Source organism: Poecile atricapillus, chromosome 28 (genome assembly GCF_030490865.1).
Source record: "Poecile atricapillus isolate bPoeAtr1 chromosome 28, bPoeAtr1.hap1, whole genome shotgun sequence".
Classification (NCBI taxonomy): Eukaryota; Metazoa; Chordata; class Aves; order Passeriformes; family Paridae; genus Poecile; species Poecile atricapillus.
This window is the reverse complement of record NC_081276.1, coordinates 5983323-6007496: the sequence shown is the minus strand read 5'-3', so window position 1 is coordinate 6007496 and position 24174 is coordinate 5983323. Positions and strand designations below refer to the sequence as shown.

General features: G+C 40.3%; 1 protein-coding gene across 4 annotated transcripts in view; it reads right to left on the bottom strand.

The window, feature by feature from the left end:
* Positions 1-4127: 4127 nt before the first annotated feature.
* The window catches only part of RANBP3 (RAN binding protein 3), a 63081-nt gene continuing 43034 nt past the window's right edge, over positions 4128-24174 (bottom strand). For all 4 annotated transcript variants that reach the window (XM_058858592.1, XM_058858595.1, XM_058858596.1 and 1 more), the window contains 7 exons: positions 23122-23200; positions 21438-21540; positions 20468-20592; positions 18360-18480; positions 16964-17106; positions 15154-15334; positions 4128-14283 (listed from right to left, as the gene is read on the bottom strand). In XM_058858592.1, coding sequence (XP_058714575.1) covers positions 14240-14283; positions 15154-15334; positions 16964-17106; positions 18360-18480; positions 20468-20592; positions 21438-21540; positions 23122-23200 — 796 coding nt within the window. In that variant the 3' untranslated portion in view covers positions 4128-14239. The remainder of the gene's footprint in view (positions 14284-15153; positions 15335-16963; positions 17107-18359; positions 18481-20467; positions 20593-21437; positions 21541-23121; positions 23201-24174) is intronic.

Below are 24174 nucleotides of genomic sequence, written 5' to 3'. Positions count from 1 at the left end.
CACCTCGCGGATCGTGACAACCGGGGCCCACCAACCTGGAGCCTTTGTTAACTTTTAAGGTGGGTCTGGATCGAGAGGAAGTGTGTGTCCTAGTAAACACCGGGACCTATTGATCCACCTTAATTTTTATCCCTGAAGGGGGAACAATTGTCAAAAGGATTTTTTTGATTGTTCAAGGGAGTTGTGAAAATTATGCTTTCTTCTATAGGCTCAGGCATCTTTCTCTGAGACAATTGTAGAAATTGTAGTAAATTAATTTGGGGATGTAAATAATTTGTCTTCGTGGGGTTTTGTGCAGAGCTGAAAGGCTCCTGTTTGGAGGGGAACACGTCCCTCTGCTTTTTGTGTGTTTTGTTGTAAAAAGCCAGAATTGGCAAGTTTTAATTATGAAGCCAATTCTGCAACTCCTACCTTGTGGGGAACCCCCCCACTAGTTTGTGGCCTACTGTGCAGAGCTAAAATTGGCAGGTTCTAATCCTAAGGCTGATTCTGCAGCTGCTGCCTTGTGGGGATGGCGTTGTCTTATGCAGGCCTAGGTATTTACCATGCAGCTTCCTTTGTGGGGGCTATAGGAAAACTTTAAGGGAAAATACTTTATTATCTTTCCTTAATAAAGGTTATAAATGTTCAAAGTTATAAAATGTTATAAATATTAAGGTTTCCTTAATAAAGGTTAATTTGTCAGTCACTTCCCTATGCCTAAGATGGACTTGATGCAAAAAATTGAGACAGGGAGCAATTGGTTACAAAAGAAATGTGATTGGCTTTAGGCAGTAGCATTGCTTGCTGCTGAACTGGATCATGTTTCCATAGAGTCACCTGTTTTGTTTAGGCAAGCTTTGCAGAAAATATTAAGAGAGTTTACTCCACACTCTGGAGTGAAGTTGTTGCAGTATGTGGATGTTAAACAAAATTATGAGGAATTTTGGTGCAAGAGCATGGGGGAACACAGAAGCCTGTTGCCTATCTTTCTAAGCTGTTAAACCTGAGAGCCAGAGGCTGGCCTCCTTGTCTGCACAACTGTGAAGCCACAGCTCTGATCGCGGCTGAGGCCCAAAAGCTGACAAGGGGAGGGTATTGATTGTTGAAGTTTCACATCAGATTAAAGCTTTGTTAACTGAGAGAGTCTCTAAGTGGATGACCAGCGCTTGGTTCTTACAGTATGAATTTTGTTTAATGGAACAGGAAGATGGAGAATTTAAAAGTGGGGAAAGGTTTAACCCAGCCTCCTGTTTGAACGACCCTGAAGTGGGAAACCCATGACTGCATTCAGGTGATGGATCTCCAGATCTGGGTGAGGGAAATTTTACAAAATACTCCCTGGCCTGAGGGAGAAAATGTGTTTATTGATGGGTCTTCAAGAGTGATAGAAGGGAAATTATTTACAGGATATTCCATCATGAATGTAAAGCAATTAAAGGAAGTGGGGAGGTTACCAACCACCTGGTCAGCTCATACAGCTGAGCTGTTATGCTCTTGTGAGAGCTGTGGATTATACCAAGACAAGACAGTAAATGTTTTTACTGATTCTAAATATGCATATGGGGCGATACATGCATTTGGGAAACAATGGATAGAAAGAAGCTTATTAACTTGCAGGGGAAAGATGTTAGGTCATGAGAACTTAATCTCCCGCCTATTGGAGGTGGTGAATTTACCAAAAAGGATGGGAATAATACACAGCAAAGGACACCAGGCAGGGTGCTTGGAAGAGGCAATAAAAAAACTGACTGGCTGATGAAGAAGCTCAGAAAGCTGCATTATTGCCAGAAATCTCTAAATCGTCCTCTTGCTCCCAGTAACTGCACTGCTGCCAGAGAAACTATCTTTTCCAGCAGAAGAACCTGAGATAGTTAAAAAGTGTGGTAAGTAGGTATAATTGGTTTACAAGGGATGGTAAACAGTAAATACCAAAAGCTTTGGCCTTAAAGTCATGAAGGGAGTCATTGTGGTTCCCGAGGACTGGCAAGAGCCTTCCTCAAAATGTGTGCTGCTGTGGGTCATTTTACTCTGGCCAAGTGAGCTATTGAGGGTTGTTTGATTTGTGCTAAAACCAATAACAGTTAGAAATGAACTTGCCAGGGGGGAGGCCTTGGGCTGTATGTCCCTTCCAGAGATGCCAGGTAGATTTTACTGAAATGTCTTGAGTGGCAAGATTTAAATGTTCCTGGTAATAGTATAGTAATAGTAATAGTCACTATAGTATAGTATAGTCAGTTAACAGGGTGCCCAGAAGCATTTCCAGGCATTTCAGCAACTACAGGACCAGTTATTAAAGTATTTTTGAAACAATTCCAATATATAAGATTGTGGAAGCAATAGACTCAGATAGGAGAACTCATTTTACAGAAAAATTTATTAAAGGATTAATGACTGCTTGTCGTGGTTTTAAACCAGTAACTAAAAAAATTACTTATTTCTTGCTGTGAGATATGGATTAGAACAAGAGCAAAACAGGCATAAAACTTAAAAGGAATAAAGAAAGTTTATTAGCAAACTACAATAATAAGAACACCAGAATAAACTTCCAGAAAACCTTTTTTTATCTCCTACTACCCACCATTCCTTTGTTCACATGACAACAGAGACAAAAACTTTGGAACTTTGATGGTTAAAACAGTCCTAATTCCTGCTACAGTCTTTTCACCAGTCTTTGTAGAGAAACAAAAGTCTCTTTCTGTTAATTTATGGAGCTTTTCACAAGAAAACTACTTCTGTTATAGTTTTCTATTGCTCTGATGTCAGCTGCCCAGAACTGCTGTTATCAGAGCTCACTCCTCCCATTTCACATCACTCTCAGGTGTGTTATGGGCCATGAGCCTAGGGATGTCATTTTAAGGATGAGTTATTCAAAGGCAAAAGTCTTCTTCATCTGTCTCTGTGAGCTTCACTAGAAAACAGTTTTTCTCATTGCCTCCCAAGGCTTCAAATTTTCACTTCACTGTTTCCAGCACTTCACTGTATCACAATCACTCTACTTTTTACTTAAAATTTACACTTTGAACACTCTATTCCTCCCTATATACTGTCATGAATTAAAGGAGTTCTTTCAGGACTTTATTGTCCATCTCCATAGCTTTAACAGAAAAATATTTCAGCTCATAAGAGCATCTTCTTATTCTCTACCTTTTCTGAAACTTAATTCTTTTCTTTACTGTCTCTGATAGTTTTATAAAGTCTCTTTACATGTTGATCGCTCTCTTTTTCTCTCTCTGGGTAAAAGGATTAATCTGCAAGTCTCATCTGGGTAATGAAAAGTTTAAAATCTTGCTCAGGCTTTGTAGATAGTTCTGTGACTTCTGCCGGTGCAGGAGCTGGAGCCGTCTGCGATAGAAAATTCCCCATGGCTGCTCTGGAGAGTGTAGTCGCTGTCTCAGCTCGCCGCAGGTCCAGAGCTTTTTCTCTTTCTTTACTTGGCAGTGCCCGGTGAACTCCGTCACTGCAGCTGAGCCAGGAACCGGCCTGGCCCGGCAAGAGCCCAGGACAAGCCCCGCAGGCCCCATCTCCCAGCCGGGAGAGGCAGGAGGCCCAGCCCAGCCCCTGCCCAGGCTGCATGGCCGGGCAGGGGATGGGAGGCCAGCCGGAGCTCTGTCACCTTTCACAGCCAGGAAACAAAGAGAACTAAAGTGCCTTGACGTTACATCTTAAGGTGGGGTTCACAAGTTGATCTCCCTTTTCAATGGTTAAAACTGCTGTCAATTCTCAGTAATGACCGATAATCGGTCAGGAGAAAAGACTCCTGTCAGTCCCGAGCAACTTCAACTTCCTTAGCTCCCAAAACCACCTTAAAGGTAAAGTTACCCCATGACACTGCTTTAAGGATACAATGGAACCTTCATAACCCCTGGCACCCCCAGGGTTCCGGCCAGGTTGGAAGGATGAATGGGGAAATAAAGAAACACCTTCTGAAGCTGGTAATAGAAATTAAGATGCCATGAGTGCAGCTATTGCCACTGGCTTTGGCATGAAGGGCCAGACCCAGGGGGGATATTCAACTTATCTCCCTTTGAATTGATGTTTGGAATTCCTTATCCTTGCAATTCTCAGCCTGGGAGGGGGGTAGAGATAAGTGATGAGTATTTAAAACAATTTGTGGCCCATGTGATAAATAAGGTTCACTCTCCTGATAAATTTTTAAAGGTTTAATATAAACAAAAATACAATAGGAGACAAATATAATAAAGCAAAGGGTTAAAACAGCTGAGTGCTTGGCTCTCTGCCAAGAGCACACCTGGTGTCTTGGGAACACCCTTTATAGTATTTTGTTACATGGATTTCATGCATATTCAAACTTTTCCAGGAACTGTTTTACATGACCACTCCTTGGATCTGCCTATTTAGAGCATGCATATTTCTTGGCTTTGCGGTTTTAATTTATCTTTTATCATCTTTTGATTTGGGCTTTGGCTCTTTCTTCCACAGGAGGTAAGTGGTGAGAGTGGTGTTGAGCAGACTGGGACTCATTCATCTGTTCATTGGAGGTTATCTTGCCTGTTCAGGCAGGGCCTGAACCTAACGTCCAAAATTCTGACCTATGCCTAAATTCTAGCTAAAGAAAAAGACATAGCGAAAGCTATTCTAACATTATACAGATGACATTCATCTTAATACTTGTGAAAAGCCAATATCACAATATGTATTTATAAAATAAACTCCCAGATACTGTTTCTTGTGAAATCTCTTCAACAGGAAGCTCAGCTGGCACAGACCCTGCCTTTGGACTTTGCTGTTCACAACATCCAACCAGGAGACTGGGTCCTAGCTAAGGAGTGGAAAGAAACACCACTTGTAGCTAAGTGGCGTGGATTTTCCAGGTGTTGCTGACCACAGAAACAGCCGTCAAGACAGCTGAACACGGGTGGACCCATTACACTTGGGTCAAGGTCTCTGAGGCCCGAGATTTGGACATCTCAGCTGGAAGAGAAGGATGGAAGGCCGCAACTGACACTCCGCAGGAGTGAACTGGAGCAGTAGCCGTGCGTCAACATTGGGGGAAGCCCTGAGTGCCTACCCACAGACTGCCTGCTGAAATAGTCTGTTTAGGCATCCCTACTCACAAATCTCCAGTCACCGAGAGCCAATCCATGCTGTCATTGCTTACTTTATGCTAAGTTGTTCCTGTGCCTTAACTCACCACAGGTGGTGTGAAAGACAACGTGAAAGTGAAAATTAGGTTTTTACACCATTAGAATGTTTCTCTTAATAATCTTACCTTTATATTGTCAGTTAGGTTGGGGCCAAAAGTGGGAAAGTAATTTTTAACCTCAGGAGAAGAAATAGCAAAAACCTTTAACCTTGGCAAGTGTTGGGTCTGCAGAGGGCCAGGGGGATCTGAAAACTGGCCATGGGTGGCCAGCCCAGTCAAGTCTAAATGGTGGGTTAGCACCCTGAGTAGAGTCCATAATGGAACAGCATTTTGGGAGAAAGAAGGAAGTCCATGGCAGCTTTATTCTTCTGAAAAAGGCATATATTGTCTAAATAGAACAAGTAGCATAGATGTGGGAAAATGTGTTTGTGACTGAGCTTTATCTTTGATCTTAGATTGTCAGACCCCCAACTACCCTCCTTATGACTGTTCCAGATATCGAGGCAGATGGAATCAAACGCATGTTAAACTCACTAATAGTAGCTGGGTAAGGTGTTCTTTCCATAATTACCAATAGGATTTTGAAAGCTGTAAAGCAGTGGGGAAGGGTAAGATTTTTGACCCCTATTTTTTGACCTTTATTTTTAAGCTGCCCCTGAGATAATTCTACAAGACACATGTTGTCCATAACTATCAGTGGAAATGGCAACACCAGAATGGAACTCGAGCCCTTTTCAGCAAGTTCTGGTCCAGATCTAACAAAACAGATCTGGGATGTAACTGCAGGTGGAAACCTCATGTGGGAGCTTGGAAATACAAATACTGTGATTCTTATGACAAGGCAACTAATGTTGGGGAACCACCAGAAGCAAGCTGTATTTTGACCCACCAATTGATGATGGAAATTGGGAAGGTCCTTTTGCCAATGGGACCTGGGCTTTAAAAGGGCATTACTGGACTTGTGGCGAATATGCTTACTGCAGGCTACCCCCAAACTTGTCAGAGATATGTTATGTGGGGTATATTAGACCATTGTTCTTTCTGCTACCACAAGTTCAGGGAAATTGGTTAGGAGCCAAAGTGTATGATAATCTAATTAGAGAAAAGCAGACAATTGATGCATCCCTGGCTGGAGGGAGCACCCAGAAGTGGGGCAAAGATGAATGGCCACCTGAACGAATCATACAACACTATGGACCAGCTACTTGGAACCCAAATGAATTAATATCAGATGCCAGAGAACCCATTTATAATTTAAATCAGGTAATTAGGTTGCAAGCTGTTTTTGAAATAATAATCAACCAGACAGCTACAGCTCTTGACCTTCTTGCTGACCAGTCTACTCAGATGAGAAATGCAGTACGTCAACATGGGATGGTATTAGACTATTAGCAAAAGGGAGAGTGTGTGGCAAACTAAATGACTCAAATTGCTGTTTGCAAATAGATGACAATGGAAAGGTGGTGAAACAGATAACAAAAGGAGTAAGAAAGTTACCTCATGTACTGGTCCAAACATGGAAAGGATGGGAAACTTGTAACTATGCTTATGCAACTATAGTGTGCTGTGTAATCAAATGTGTTCAGAACAGATGGTCCTTTGCTATGCAACAACAGGATTTCCCTGTCTCTAAGAATTAATACAGCAGGAATTAGTGCTCTAAAAACCGGTAAAATCTGAATCTCTAGTATTGAATGTGGCCAGAAGCCCTGAGGGACGGCTGGATGCCAAGAGAGTCTGCACAAAGACAAAGGTCATCCAGCAGACACTGCAAGGGAGACTTCTTCATCTAATGCCTCCTGCCCAGGATCACCAGGAGGCCATGCGCAAGTGCAGACTGACTGAGAACTGATTAACATACAAGGTGAGAGGAGGTGAGCATAGGCTATGAATATGTACAGGCTTCATAGATATGTATGAACTTGAGTGTATATAAATAGAATGTCTGCTCTGTTTGGCACATGCATTTGTGGTGAAGCGATTCCCCCATGTGTCCCAGTGTTGAGAAAGACGTACTTACTTTGCAGCCTTGCTGGTTGTGGAATCTTTGTTTTGCGTGTCACCCTCCTGTGGACTATTCACAGAACCCCCCACTCCATCACTCGTCTGTGGGTCTTGGGTACCAAATCAATTGCCCAGTGACAGCCAGGGCCAAAAGGAGCTGGTCATCTAAAACTGGGTGAGGCATGTCTCCAGTTCCTCTTGCTGCATGCCAGACCCAGATGTTGGAAGGATCCTGGATGAGTCCCCCTTTTGTATGGAATATCACACTATGAAAAGCCTGTGTCTACAAAGGAGACACAGGAGTTTTTCAACTTTGAATAAAGGAAGAGTCCACTGGGGAACATGCCCATGGGATTTTCTGTCTTGAGGTTTTGGAAGGCACAGCTTGTTTTTATCCTTAACTCCCAGCCACACCTTGCTCTCTTCCTTACCCCATTGGCTGAGGTACTAGGAAGGTACAGCCTTCCCGAATCACCTACCCATATCCCCTCTTGAACCTGGCATTTTACCCCAAAGTTCAGAAGTTCAGGCTTGTGCAGAGTCCTCCACTTGTCTGAGGAGTCAGGCTACCTGGGCTCTGTAACAAATCTGCTGCTTGAAGTTAGCAGAGACATTAAGACCCATTTCAAAGACATTAACACCCATACCCTCACCCATTGAATTGGTTTGTAAAGACATTAGCACACACTTCCCTATCATGGACATCCTTCAAGCAAAACTCTTCCAGTTTTATTGCAGACTTTTGAAATAACTCGAAGATCTGAGTGAACAAGTCTTCAACTGTATTGTTGTTAGCTCAAACTCTCTCACCTACCTCTTTTCCCTGTATGTGAAGCATATTAAATACTTGACTTCTGCATTTTTCAGTATGCTGAGTCCCACACAGTACCTCTTCTCTGCAACAGGAGCTCAAAACAGCTGAAGTTGGATGCTACTGCTCTGTTATCCAAAGGAATTTTCTGTAGCCCTGTATCCTGCTGGCAGTAAAGTCAGGGCTTCACAAGCCCTGGCAGCAGGGCAGAAGGGGCATGGCCAGGGTTCGGCAGTTGCGCTAGGCTGCATCACACAGGAGATGTGCTGGGGTGTGCTCACAACACGTCAGGCAAATCACTTCCTTTCTAGAGCTGTCTCAGCGCCAGGAGGACCTAGTGTGGAGTGCATTCACAACAGAGGGCCTTCCACTGTCCCTCAGCTTGGGCACTGCTTCTCTGCATCCCAGACAGCTTGCTGTTCTTACACACAGAACCAATGCCACCATCGGGTACTCACTAGTGCCTTAATAAAGGAAGCATCTTTTAGAACAGCTTTGCCCCTTCTCCAAAGCTCTTCCTAAGCACATCGGATGGAGGGCTGTGTGACCCTTCCAGACAGTAGGACGGAGAAAACACTTGGCTGCAGGATGGTACACGCTACAAATGCTCTATCCCCAATATAAACATACAGAAGCCACTGAATCTTGCACAGGGAAAATACAATTGTTACAATTAAGTAACATTTTTTCTGGGATCCAAGCAGCTGTTAAAAGCTCTTCTGAGGCCACACCCCATGCAGTAGATTCATAATGCTTCTTCCACCAACAAGGGAGGTGGGACAGAGAATTCACATCTCTTCTACTTTGTAGCAGGTACAATGCCTGTACCTGCAAGACTCAGCACCCTGGTGTGTTCAGCTTTCCACCTGCCTCATGACAGACTGCAGCTAACCTTGCCACACTTCAGGTAGCTGGTACGTGTATCAGAGTATACACATCCTTGGGCTGCAGATCATCCCCAGGCAGTCAATGCTGTTCAGAGAGCTATTACAATAGGAGGAAACAGTTACCTTACTTTAAACAGGCAAATTCCAGGGAAAGCAAAGCATAATTAATGCAAAATTACTCTTAAAACACTAACTTGGTTCCAAATATTTTTACTGCTGATAAGAAAACTTGCTGATACAGAATATTAGTTCCCTTAAACAGAGGGAGGGGATTGCCATCATACTAAAAGCTGCAGATAACTGGGGTTCCTTCTATCTCCAAAACCTTTTCAGAAATGGCAGAACCATCCACCAGCAAATTGCATTCAAAGCATTTCCCCATCCTTCCTTCTCAGGAGCTTTTTGTAGGGCCTTGTCCAATGAATCGCCTGTCTGCAGCAGAAGTTGTGCTCCGAATTCTCTGGAACAGGAATTTATCTTGTCTGCTAAATGAACTACAGACAGCAAGCTGTTTTTCAGAACACAGTGTACAGTCAGCACATGGATGCTCAGGTACATGTTACCAGCAGCAGACACCCTGCAGTGAGGGCTCAACGACAGCTCCTGGTCTCTGCAACAGGAGGAAATCAAACATAACATCACCACTTGGCTTTTCCAGTTTCATTAAAAGCTGAAGGTATGCTACCAGAATTTGATCGGGGTGGTTTACTTAAAACAACCTTGGAAAAGGCATTCACTTCCCACCCATGCAACAGAATTACCAGTGTTCTCAGTGACAAATTCAGCTTTTGTGTCTTTACAAAAGGAAGAGTTCTGGAAAGGAGTCCTTGAAAGGAGGTAGCCAAAAGGGATCTCTGAATACGATCTTCAAATGAGACTTTTATTTACAGAAATTATTGGTAAGTATTTCTTAATGAGATACCTCTACTTTCACCTGGCACAAAAGAATTTTGACTGACTTTGTCTGATTTAGCAGTTCTCTCTTGTACCTGTGCTGGTCTGTGCTGATTTCACAGGAGGGAAATAAAGAAACCCTTTAAAAAAAATTAAAACATCTTTATAACATCCTGTCTGAAAATCTGCTACCCACACAATGGACTAGAGTTCAATTTGAGCCAGTCAGTGCACAGAAAGACCAAGTAACACCGGGAGAAAAAGCACACAGTGAAAAGTCAGTTTAATGAAATCACGTATGACAAATTATGGCAATTATCATAACTGGAATTCCTAAAACTAGAGAAGATTATGGGAAACACGGTAAATTTTGAAATATGCAGCATGTTTTTAGAAAGTAAATAATCCATTTTCTACACTCACTGGGAGAGCAAGAGACCAGTTGAACTGCAGAATGGGACATATTAGGAACAGTCATCTAATGGCAGTAATACCCAAGCAATACCATCAACTGATACTTCAGGGAACAGAAAGGAGCCGTTATAAAGTTGGAGGGTTTTAATTCCTGCAGGTTTCTAAGAATCTGGTCCCCTCCCACCCTAGTTCTAGTGCAGGATGGCTGAGGACTCATTTATTTAGATAATTTCCTATCCTGTCTTCTCTAAAGCAATGCATCATGAATGGGAAACTGGACTACAGAAAGATGATGTAATTATAACATTCTCTTACCTTAATATTTGTATTGCCTGTGGGTGTCATATTTTCATTCTATGGATAAGAGGCTTCAGGTTTCAGTGACATCACCATTCAAGCAACATTTTCATAAAATCATAGAGCACACTCAGTTGGAAGGGACCCATCAGGATCATCAAGTCTAGATCCTGGCCCTGCACAGGGCACCCTAATAATCCCACTCTATGACTAAGCCTTGTCCAAATGCTTCTTCAACTCAGACTTGGTGCAGTGACCACTGCCCTGAGGAGCCTGCTCCAGTTCTAAAATCACGCTCTGGGTGAAAATCTTCCTGATATCCAAGCTAAACCTCCCCTGAATCAGTTTCATGCTGTTTCCTCAAGCTCTGTCATTGGTCATGAGAGTGTAGAGACTGGTACCTGCCCCTCATGAGGAGGCTGAAGACTGCATTGGGCTCTCCCCTCAGTCTCTCCTTCTCCAGGCTGAACAAACCAAGTACCCTCAGCAGTTCTTCATGTGGCTTCCCCTCTAGACCCTTCCCCATACTTGCAGCCCTTCTTTGGACACTCACTATTAGCTTAATATCTTTTTTATACTGTGGTGCCCAAATCTGCCCCCAGAATTCAAGGTGAGACTGCCCCAGTGCAGAGCAGAGAGACACAATCCCCTCCTTCACCTGGCTGTGCCAAATGTCACCCCAGGACATAGCTGGTACTCCTGGTTGCCAGAGTACACTGTTGAATTATCAGCAAGAATGTTCAACTTTAGTACATTCTTCTGTATTCTCTTTCCACTTGGAAATCTGAAAGGCTGTGCCTGTGTGGATCAGCAGCCACACAGGCTATACAGGAACTGTCAACACCACACAAAAGCTAACAAGAGGCCAAAGGAGAAGGATGGAGCAGGAGCATGATTAAGGGGAAGAGTGCTGTAAGGCAGCAGAGCTGGTCAGCCCTCCAATAGCAGCTGCTCAGTACGGGAAATACAACACAGGGCTCAGGGTGTTTTGTTTGCTTGCTTGCTGACACAGGTTTTAATGTAATTCCCATGTACCTTTTGATATGACAGTCTTACATAGATCTTTTGAGACACATGGGCATTTATCTGGTTTTGCCTGCCGCTGGTTCACTCAGGCTGAAAGCAGAGAGCTAAGTCAGGGTTTTGCTTTGGCCTAACTTATCTTGCTGGGCAGAGCCTGAACTAAACCCATTGCCAATTCTGTTGGGATGCACAGCAACACAATTTTGTTGGGATGCACAGCAACATTTCTGCCTTCACTACAAACATTTATGCAAAGCTTCTAGCTAAAAAAAAAATCTGCATCAGTAAACAGTTGCCAGATTTTTTAGAAAGCTGTAGGTGATTGTGTACCACCAGACCCCAAAGCAAGCATTCTTATTCCATTTTTCTGAATCTTCATGCACCATCAATTACATTTTAGGTAAAACACTTCAAAGAGAGATTCAGCATGGACACCATAGAGCCTGGGACCAGGAAATAATAATGCCTTTCTTCTTAGTAGGCCCTGCTGGCCAAGACACTATAAATTTTCCTTATGAACAAGGTGCTGACAAGAAACAGCTTTATGGTGCAAGGGTGTTTCAAAAGAGTAGCTTGAATCTGAGTATCTCAACTATGTAAAAAGATCCCAGATCCAAAATGCAGATCACTTACTTCAAAGTCCCCAGACCTTGTGATGCAGAAACGATTGTGTGGTGGGTACTAAGGAATCTGCCATGTTCCAGTTGAAGCATGGCAAGAGTAGGGGGTGCAGCAATAGGTCTGTTCATCAGTAAAAAGCCTCGTAACTCTAAGGAGGGAAAAAGAAAACCAAAATGCAAGAAGGCATGAGTGGACAATCCAGAGAGAACAAGATGCAGTGGCACAGCTTATCATTAGCCCTTTTCAATTGCCAGAAAAGTATTCACAGATGTTCCTTCAACTGGCTATCAGGGAAAGTAAAAGCACCCTCTGTCCCAGGAGCATCAGTCTTCAGTGATGGTTAACAACAAAAAACAGGGGAAGACTTGTTCTTGACTGCCAGTGAAAAGTTTGTTTCATTAAAATAGAGGAAATAAAGACTTTCTGCTATTTGAATGCTCAGTTTCGAAGTTGATTTTGTGCTATAACCTGGGTTTCTGCTTTCAGTTCATGCTACATCAAATGCTTCTTCCCCTTTCATTTTCTTTTAGGTGATGCATTTTAGATCCTTAAACTAAAAAGGAGCAAGCATGAAAGTCAGAAACTATCTATCAGCAAACTATTCATAAAGAAAATAGAACAATTTGGGGAATTTATAGTGAAAGTGACCTGGTGACTACCAATTTCCAACTTTGCTGGACAAGAACATAGCATATGTTTCAATAAGAAAATAAAACAACTTCCACACAAAAGGCTCAAATGATTAAAAAACACACAAAACAAACAAAAAAGAGTTATGGTTACAGTAGGAGTACTTCAGAATTTCACACAGAAAAACACATTCTTCCTTTTATTTGTGGTGGAATAGAATACAATAACCTTCAGCCCAAACTACTCAAGGCTGGCAGTATTACCTTTTTCTTCATGCTGCAAGACTTCAGTAAATGGAATGGGGACAGGAAGGGTTAAAGAAGTTAAATTTTCTATTTAAGGCCATTAATTCAGCAAGATATTTAAAAATGTCCTCAACTTTAAGCATGAAGAGTTGCATTGACTTCAGTAAGATTATTCACATACAGTTAAGTCAGGCAAGTGCTTAAATGGCTTGTTGAATCAAGCCATTACATGAGAGCTGCTTTATTATACAGATTTATTTTAATGGCTGGCAGAGCTCATTACAAGAGCCTATTTTATTCTTCCAAGGGCTAACAGCTGTTTTGTCATTACCTTTTCTGAAGGTGTAATTTGTATGCCTCCTGCATTTTACTGTAGCCACAGAAACATAACATTTTCTAAGAAAAATTGTATGCAACATCTATTATATATAGTGGCTTAGCTCTCCCTTAAATAGTAACAGAAAAGAACAGTACAAAACAATAATTTCACTTTTTCAACACACAAGAGCATCTTATTGAAAAGCTAAAATAAAAAAGTCTCACCACAATACAAATCCCCAAAAAATAATAATGAAATGGGAAGAAAAAAGGAGTCAGCAAAATGTCCTGCAGACTTTAAAGTTTCTTATTATCACATTAAAAAAGCTTTTCTGGTGAAACAATGTTTTCTTTCTTTCTGTTTACAAACCCACTAGACAGCAAACAATGGTGTCCACATCCACAACCTATGTTGGGATTAAAAGGTAAAAACATAATCTGCCCCATCTGCAGTACAAAAAAAAAGGAACCCAAAAGGGCAGCCAGTGAGCATAGGAGCTGATGAGAACCAGGTTTCCCTGCATAAAGGAGAGTAGGGGTTATAAAAGCAGAATTCGAGTTGGAACCGTGTTGAAAAGTTCTATCTTGGAGACCTGCAAGACATGAACTACTGAAGAAACAGCCAAAAGGTCCCAATGAAAAGCTGTGACAAGCTGTAATGTGCCATTTTAATTACAAGGAAGAGGGAAAATGGTTGGGGGTGGTTGCATTTTGTGTTTTTGTTGTTTTGGGGTTGGATTTTTTTGTTTGTTTTTTTTTTGCTCATCAATATGATGAGCTTTCAACGTCCCAAACCACATTCAGGTAGTTTCCAAGTCTGCTTTTTTTTTTGTGTGTGTGTGGAATCTACTGATCCAGACCAAAAACCCAAACAAACAGAACAGAGATGCACAGTTCTTAAGTCTTGGAGCTTTCAACACCGCCTGAAATAATTGCTGGCCTGGGGTATCCAGAGACGCCTGCAAGATGGTGTTCATAGCAGCCTTGCAAGCAGATTGGCTCACATCTGCTATGTGCTGCCAACGTTCTGCCCATCACCTTCATCATTAGGACCTGAAACAATAAAAGCAGTTCCTGATAATCAGAAATACCTTTTGTTTCTTGCCTTGCCGTAAGAGACCCATCCCAAGCAGCCTACATAAGTCTCAGATTCACGTGTTCAATGAAAGATAAGAACTGTACAATTCCTCCACCCCCACCTTGCATATGCCTTCTCCAGGGATATCTTCTTCGACTGTAGAATTTTATATTCTTGACTAATCTGGCTCAAGAATCCCAGCAGCATCCCAAAACCTAAAAACTCAGTTTCCAACCTCTTCAACCTTCCCACTGCTTTTGTTCATATTCGTTCCTCTTTTTTTCCCCTTCTGTGAATCAGGATGGAGGACTGTCAAAGGCTGGATGTTCTCAGCCACAAGAAAGCAAAGCACAGGTGACTTCCAAGTTGAGAGTACAAAAAGAAGCCTTCCTCAAACTGAAGACTAGTATTTTTCTTAAACTATGGTCTCCTCATGCACAAAAAAGAAACATTACAATCCTTCCATACTCCTTTGTAAACCCTTCTGCTTTCCAAACAGCTCACCACTGAAAGGTCAGTCTGCATGCTGTCTACTGATCTTGAGTCATCTCAGGTTTTATGTGCAAGTCTTGGCCATGATGAAGGCAAAAATGAAACTCAGAACCACCCTTAGAAATCCTATATATGATAAAAAGCACAGAAAACCTCTGCTAAACTGTGACATGTAACTCAGAGGCAGCACAGGGGTCTTTTACCAGTTTGGAGAAGAAGCAAGTAGTTGCATTCAAAAAGGAAATCTTTGCAATAGTCCTACTCCATGGACATACACAAAGAGCAGAGTCTGCATTAAGAAATGACACAGAAAAATGCATGGAACACAGGAAACACCATTGTTTCTTACTTACCACTTCCAACTGATCCTGAAGGTGCAATGACATCATCATCACTGTCTTCCTCATTTGACTGTGTTACCTCTGGCTCAGGTGCTACATTCTTGACTTCTTGCTCTTGTTCCACTCTACTGCGCAAGGCCAAGATCCGATGGTGCAATGCAGCATACAACTGCCCTGTATCTTTAGAGCTTGCCTGCATTTTTAAATATTCAGAAATAAGAAAAAGGTGCATGGAATTGTAACACAATAAAACACTGCTGACATAATGGATTAATGACATAATGACACCAGTTATGCCAAATTTCACAATATACTTTTTCTCAAAGTGTTTTTCAAACCAGTCAGAATGGGCTGTGGTACACACAGCAAGACACTAGATATACAGAACTCTAGTGGTGAGAGTATATTCCTCTGCTTAGCTCCGACTTTCTCTGGTTAACATACCCAGTAGTTGCTGATCTCATACAGCCTTCTTCACAAAGAAATCACACATCTTTCCTGACACCACCCGAAAGCTCATATTAAAAAGACCTTCAATTAAAATCTTGCAGATTTTTGCTGGCTTGTCAATAATTCAACTTCACACATTAGTTAATTGTTACCAAGCCAATTGTTTCATGAAGCACTGGCATAAAATTTCAATATGAGCTATAATGAGAAAACTCAATGGACAGTCAGGCAAACATTCCAGTTTTTTTTTGAGGAATCTGTTTCAGAGGGAAGCATTTTTGACAACCTGTCGAATTCTTTCATAAAAAATAGTTTCAATACACCGCATCTGACATTTGAATCTTTCACCTCTGTATCTGCAAAATTCTCCTGCAATGAACTATAATGAAAAAGTAATTCCAAACAAGATACTTTATATCAATACTAAAATCACGAGTGAATAACCTGATGACAGAATAACTCAAAACTTTCAAATCTAGAAAAATATGGAGAAAAACCAATCCAATAATTTCATTTATTTTTCTTCATCAATGCATATTTGGTATCATTAAGTTCCATTGTGGGACTCCAGATCCCAGCCCTACAAACCTAATGCCCCAGGGAAAGCTGACCATTTGTTGATGCTCTCAATTTCTGATCCCCAGGAACACTAATTCTTTTGCAACATCTTGTGTAGAGCCAGCGTAAATCAAAAGAATGTGTTCAGACCTCTCCAAATCTGTAAGCACTTTAGGGAATGAACAACCTTTCTTGCTGACTGTATGATTAGATCCCGAGTGTTTTAGTAATTCTGACTGGGATGGCCGTTCCACATTTAGCACAGGAATCACTTTCACTATCCTGTTATTGCTTTAATACTCTGCATCAAAAGAAAATCAAAGTTAAAATGTGTAACCCTTAAGTACTAATATGATGGTTTTGACAGTATTAGTGTTTCCTTTCCAGTGGACACCTATCCATCCTCCCACACGGCAGACAATGAGACCCTTCCTGTGGTGAAAGTTCCAATAATTTTGGTTAAACTACTGCATAAAATCTATGAAATAATGCCCATTTTTCTTAAATCAGAAAACAATTTGCATTAAACACTATAGCTAGATTCTCAATATGTGTGGAAAAGATGCCATGACTCCATTGGAAATGCTTTGGACAACCTGGCTTCCTAGGGCAGCTTTTGATGTAGCATTTACTCACAACTAGCCAGCAAGACTTTTTAGACAAGCAAATCTGCCAAGTGCCTTGTCTTTGGGGCAGGGGTGATGCAAAGACAGTGTAGGGTGCAAAGAAAAATGGGAATGCTACCTCAACTACAGTTTAAGTATGCACCAACTTTAGTAGGACGGTTAAGACATAAACAAAAAACAGTACTCACTGATATAAGAAAAACTTTAACTCCTTGGTCCTCTGTATCCATGGCAGTGATCCGGATACTCTTCTCACTGGCTTTATCGATCTGCATCTGAGCCCAGAGCTTGGTATTTAAGATTAACCTGAGACTCCCCTGAGTCCTCATCACTAAAGCCAAGTTACAAGATCAGTTAGGTAGAAAAAGACACATCAAGAAGCTCAAAACAGTCAAGACACTTATTATTGTACAAAGGTTTCAGTCTTTCTACAAATAAGCCCTCTTGGGCTTTTGTCACAGCTGTAAATGAGAAGAATGTAGCCTTGTGCTGGTTTTGGCTGAGGTAGAGTTAACTTTCTTCCCCATCACTGGTATGGAGCTGTGTTTTGGGTTTATGCTGAACATACAGTTGATAATACAGAGGTGTTTTTGTTATTGCTGAGCAGTGCTTGCACAGAGCCAAGGCCTTTTCTGCTCCTTTCACACTACCTTCATACTACTACAGTGATGAGAAGATGCGAGTATGTGGGAGGTTAGGGGCAGACACAGCTGGGACAGGTGACCCAAACTGACCAAAGGGATATTCCAGACCATATAACACCATGCTCAGGACATAAAGCAGAGGTAAAAAGAGGAAGGGAGGATGTTTGGAGTGATGACATTTGTCCTCTCAAATCACCATTACGTGTGATGGGATCCTGCTGTCCCGGAGATGGATGAACACCTGCTTGCCCATAGGAAGCAGTGAATTAATTTCTAGTTTTGCTTTGTTTGCATGCACCAATTTTGCTTTCTTTATTGAACCGTCTTTATCTTAACCCACGAGTCTTCTAACTTTTATATGCTTCCAATTCTCTCCCTGATCCTGCTGGAGGGGGAGTGAGCAAGCAGCTGCAAGGGGCTTGGTTGCAGTCTGGGCTTAAAGCACAAGGCTATTAAAGATTATAAATGACATCAAAAGCTGTTTAGTTTGAAGCCTTATATGCTAATACATTAAAGTTCAGCAGTTGTATCTGAGCAGATAATCTCAGGCTAATGCACATTCCTGACAGTCTGAACAATCACGCACTATTCAAACAGACTTCCTCCACACCCATTTGGATGGGGACAAGCAACCCATCCAAAACAGCCAGATCTGAATGATATTACCATCAGTTTCTAGGCAAATACTTTAGTTACTAAACATGGCTTTCTTTTATGGGGGGACAAAGTAAATAGAACATCTGCTGCAACAGAAGGGTATGAAGATACTCTCTTTGGAGGCAATATTCACAAACTGAAGCAAAAGAAAAAAAGTCCAAACTGCTTCTGAGCTGCTGGAGCTAAGACAAACTAAAGTGAATGTTGCCGTGGTGTCAAGGAAGAACCTTATAAAAATAGCATGACTGTCATCCAGTATCTCATTTCCCCTGCTTCCCCTTACCCAGTCGAGACTGTAATGTTCCATCATCTGTTGAGGCCATATCATTGAGTCTCAGGAGCCCTCGACCTCTTTCCACCCAAGACTGAGAGCTTTTATCAAATACAAACAGCTTGCACTGAATCTGTAACAGAAAATACGTTACAGAAAATATCTCTATGGCATAGTGGTTGATTAAGTAATCATATATTTCTTAGTAACCTACAGCTGGTTAAAAAAATATTCAGATTTCATACTGAATTTTTTTATAGCTGTGGAAACCAAAACAGTCATCCTCTCCTTTGCAATAAATTTCTCAAAATATGCTGTCTGTTTTCATCAGGTTTTATTAAAAGAAGCTATATATTCTTACAGAATAAGAGGGTTCAGGATCAAAACAACAAGTAATTTTCAGGTAAGATATAAACTTTCACAGAGGTAACTTAATGTCTTAAGAGACTGCTTTTTATCAGTCAGTTCTTTTAAAAGCCTTAGGTATACACTGCACAACTGAAAATGGTATTTGCTGCTGGGAAGACCCAGCAAATATAATAACAGCAAAGCAAAATTCTTCCTGTAAAGAAGCAAAGGATGAACAAACATGTTAGCTCATTATCAATTCATTACCAAAGCCTGAATCACACAAAGTCATTAATAAGTGAGGTATTTTTACTGCCTCCTTGCAGGGTTAAGAGGTTATAAAATTCAAAAAGTGTATGTATTTTTTCAAACAGTAGGAATACTCCTCTTTGACTTACAAGCTCACTTTTTCTTCCACGCCAAACATCTCTACTCTGTATTGCCCTCTCTAATCCAACTTCACTGTTATTCCTGAAGTTTTATACCTCAAATCATCACCCCTCAACTTCCCCACAGATGAGCGTGCACTAAGTGGAAAAGATACTTCCATTTTCATTCATTCCACTTCTCACTTTCTTCACCCCAAAACATCTAGCTCTGGATGTTTCTGCAACATTACCATAGTTCTGTCTGTACAAGTCCCATTTGGAATTTTAATGCATTACATTTCATAAGAAAAAAGAATTAAAGTTAGGCAAGAGGTCTGTTAAATTACAACATATTCATGGAAGTCAGTCCTCTATTAAATATACAAACAATTGCCAAAAGTTGTAGTTTTCCTAACTAAAACAGGATTCTTATCTCTTCAGTGTCTTGTTCAATTATGTGAAGCATCCAGACATTTCTGAATTACACAGAAACAGAGATGTACCAGAAGAACCACTTAAAGGTTGTTTATGTCTGGTAAAACCAAGTCCAAGAAGATAAACATTATAGAGTATAATTTTGTAAGGTAATACAAGTATAACTGATAGGCATTAGATACTGATAGTAGAACTGTTTGGTGTGAGAATAGAGCATTATGTCTGTAAGAATAAAAAAGCTACCCTTGAAAATAACACTGTTCAAATGCTGAGAAACAAAATATCTCAAGAAAAAAAGACAAGCTATAATTGGAAGATAAAGAGAGATGGGAAAAAAATACATATACCACTTTATTTTATATGAAAACCCTACATATTTTTCTTCAGGATATACTGGAGTTAGTAAGTATATTTAAGTTAATGAATAACTACAATGCTAAATATATCACGATTAAAATCAGGAGTCTAGGTCATGACCAAATATCATTCTACAACATCACTAATTCAATTAAGTACCTCAAGCCAAATTCCTGAGTGTTTGTGATATAGTTTCTGTTTTGCAAGAAACTAGACTGCTGGCATAAATAGTCCATTCCAAGTTTTAGAAAATCTTCAGTAGTACAACAATTAAAGAACTTAAAAATATTTAGTTCATTTAAATTTTCTTCAAATAATTGTCTCATAGAAAATAAAAGCTTCTATGTGATGGATTCAGGAAAGAATCCTTATAAGCCATCCAGGTGTATCCTTAAGACGCTAAAATTTATTCAGAAAGAGGAAATTAAAAAAGAATGAACAACAAGTTAATAAATAAGGATCTGATATAAATATCAAAAGTTTGCATTTTAACACAAGAAAATACATTAGAGATATAGAGGAAGGCTGAGTTGTAGGGAATCAGATGGTGTGCATTCACTGGACATCCATATAAATCCCCACAAACTCAAAACTCCTCTATCAGTTTCTTACCTGTAACACGTTACTTTCAGCTTCCTCCCCAGTAATCACTTCTACCTTCGCTAATAAACACTTCCTTGCTGTTGCTTTAGTATAGGCTGCTGCAGACTCTGCCAGTGATTCTGAAATATTATTAGCTGAACAACATTTTGAGAGTCTGAGAATGATTAGCATGAAATTTTATACGATATACAAAGGTCTCACACAAGTACACCATGATTTTGAGACCTTCTGAAAAGTATAGAAGACCGACCTTAAAATAGAACATGTAAAAAACAATTGAAATTTAAAGCTGAAGCTAAAGCTTGTCTTCTAATACTTGTTTTACAAGCATAAGGGACAAAAGAGATAAGTTCTCATGAAGTTTTGTCCCTACACAGAATAGTTCAAAACCTTTGCACAGACACTTGCTTATCTGTAGATGTTCCAGCAGTACTGATACTCTTGCCAGCCATACAGCTGTGCCTACGCATGGACAGTGCAATTAGTTTTCCAGTTTCATTTGGCCTTGCAAGCAGCTTAATGAAGAAAATCCATAGTTCCCACAATTTCCATAGTATCACGACAATTTGAAGTCATAGGATCCAGCAAATAGTTCTGAGCTCGAGCAACATGTGGGGCACCCACTCAATGCAATACACATTTGACTCAGAAATTCAGTCACTTAAAATAAAAAAAAGTTTGCCACATTTCTCCTATGTTCTCTTCCAAGTCTTAGTACCAGTTCTGTTAATTCCCTCTAATTTTATTCTGTTGAAGGTATTACCACAGAATGACAAGGAAAAAGACAGTGCAGCCTGTACATGTTTAATATTAGAGGACCTACAGCATCTAGCAACTTCCACACCCAGCCTGTATCTTTGGTTACAGTAGACAGTAAAGGCAACATAAAAATTTTATGTTTTTGAAAAGTAACAGGATATTGAAAAACACAGTAATTTAAAAAGGGATTAACTACCATTACTAATATTTTGTTTTTCACCTTTTTCTGGTGTGGTCTCCTGAGAAGATGATTCAGACCCAGACTCTGTAGAAGCATTCTCCTTATTACTCTCTGTACTACCTTCGTTTGACTTTGGTGGACTCTATCACAGAAATAAGAGGAGGTAAACAGAAGAGAAAAAACATACACTAATTCTGCTAAACAGGACTAGTGATCAAGTACTGAGGGCAGCTCCAGTATTTATAAGCCATACAGCAAAAAAAGGATCTCATGGACAACATGTTCTCACAGTCAAAGTTATCCTACTACCTCAGCCAAGGAACTAAATGGAGTGTGACCTAAAAACCAGTTCAAATTCTTTTCCCTTGAACTGATACAAAATTTCAATCCTAATTTTGAGGCTATTTGACTTGCTTTGCTCAACACAGGAAGTAAATTTCAACTACAGCTACTCATGGCATAATTGTCTGAACTCCTGCTTGGTAGTTAAGACAGGTCTGAACGCTCAGCATTAAATGTTTCCATTTTGTTTCAGCACACGAATAAAAACAACAGCTGGAAATATTGAGGAACTAAAAGTTATTCCTTATGTTAGAGTCTGAGGCACAGAGTGTGCCCTTATCTCTGATGCCTAGCTCTAACATCCAAGAAAACACTGAATTTCATATAACACCATGAAAACAATTGTTGAAGTTAAATAGAAAAACTGTGTGTAAATTAAAGAGTTTTCTTAAGTCACTGAGTGAAAAAATTGAAGTTTAGAGTATAAGCTAGTTTCGAGAACAGAACACAAGATAGAGGATTTAAGGTGTTGTCTCTTTTCCTTCTTTCTTCTCCATCTTCTTCTAGAAGTTTCTGAGTAATAGTAAGTGATTAGATAAAAAATACTGCAATGCAACACACAAGTGATAAGTCATTGAGTCACTAAGAAAAATAATTTATGTGTCTACTGTTAATTAGGTAAAAATAAGTATAAAGATAAAAGAGCTGTGTATTTCAAAGCCATTTTGTGCTTTTCAAGACAACTTGAGCCAAGCAATAATGAGTTAAACTTAAGCGAAAAGTCCAGAGAGGACTGCCAAGTCTTTTGATATATATTAATAAACACAAGAAACAAGAAGCAAATGAACCTTTAGAGAATCTTTCCTAAAACAAAACTGAAATAAAAATAACTCCTCATAGAAGAGTATCCCAAGAGAACACAGCCCCAAAAAAACCATAATCCTACAGCAACAAGTAGTGCAACACCGTAGGTTGATACATCATAAACAGTATTTCCAGAATCACACCTCAGTCCTGAGGCAGCTGCTTTACTGCTGGGCTTGAAATCCCATCCCAGGGGGAGTCACATGACTGAACTGCTCTCAATTTTGAGGACAAACATAAAATACCCTCTAACACTTATACTCCAACAGCCATTTAAAGCAACAAGCTGCGCCACAAAATGCTTGGGGCACAAGAACCACGTGCACTACAGAGAGGCCACTGTCTCTCCTTATATTTAGAGAGTTTGGCAGGGAAATCCTGAAGAGTATTGCTGGGCAGTCAACAGCTCATAATGAACTTCCTGTGCTACACTCAAACTAAGTTACCTTCAAGGGAAACCACTGAAAAATCCCCCATGTTCAAACGGCAGGTGTAATTAAAGGCTCTCAAAATTCCTGAGTGAGAATCCATAACAAACTGCTGGCAAAATTATGACACATACATAGTGGATACTCACTAGAACTCGCTCACTCATGTTCTGTCCAAAAACAAACTTGTTGCTAGACGCATCTGCACTGTTCGTAGAGTTCTCTATGCTGAAAAAAACCCAAGAAATAAGCCAGGTTTTACAAGACAGATAGTAATACCTCTTATTTTCTACTAATAAAATTTCTCAGAAAGTGAGTGTCACTGGCTTTAGAAAAGTAAGCACTGGTTGGCACAAACATAGGCAAAAATTAACACCAGAGCACATCCTAGTTTTACAGAACAAGAATTCTCTCCAAATGACAGCAAATGATTTTGTCTCTGTAAAAATCTCCCCCTTCAGATAACTAATAACATACAAAGCAATGTTGAATGCTAAGTGAAAGCTTATTGTCTAATCATATAACATACCCTTTTTTTAACAGTATTCTACATGTACAGACTTGAACTACTACACATTTTTAGGACAATTCTCTCAGAAAGGGAAAGAACTGAAACAAAAGCACTTCCAATATCGTAACTGAAGCAAAGGTAGCAAAGGTAAGTAAGCAATGCCTTTTGTCACACTGCTGCAATACCACAGCCTCTCCAAGAAGTTTCACAATCAAATCTTACTTCTTCCTTATAGAATAAACATTCTCCTCTCATTAGTATTTTTATGAACAGGTTTTGAATCCTATTTAGGAAGGACAAGAGTTTTATTCTTTTACAGAGTCAAAAGACTTAACAAGCTGGTTGATTGGTATGGTTGACTGATTGGTTGAAGGTATCCCATCGGGCATACCTTTCTAGAACACCAGCTTGCTCATAAAGTGAACACACAAAAGGCATTGTGAATCAAGCCTAAGTGCATTTCATCAAGTTTGGAAAATGGGGACTCACATGATCTACATGATTCAAGCGAAACCAAACAAACCTTTAAAATGTACATGTAGAGTTGCTACCTCTTATTAAGGAGATTGCTAGAACGAAGGAGATCCTCAGCGGAAGACAGCTTTACCTACTAACGGAATTAAATACCACAGTTCTGAGCTCCAAATGTTGACAGGAAACTCAATGTGGCCAATCCCAACTAGCACATTTA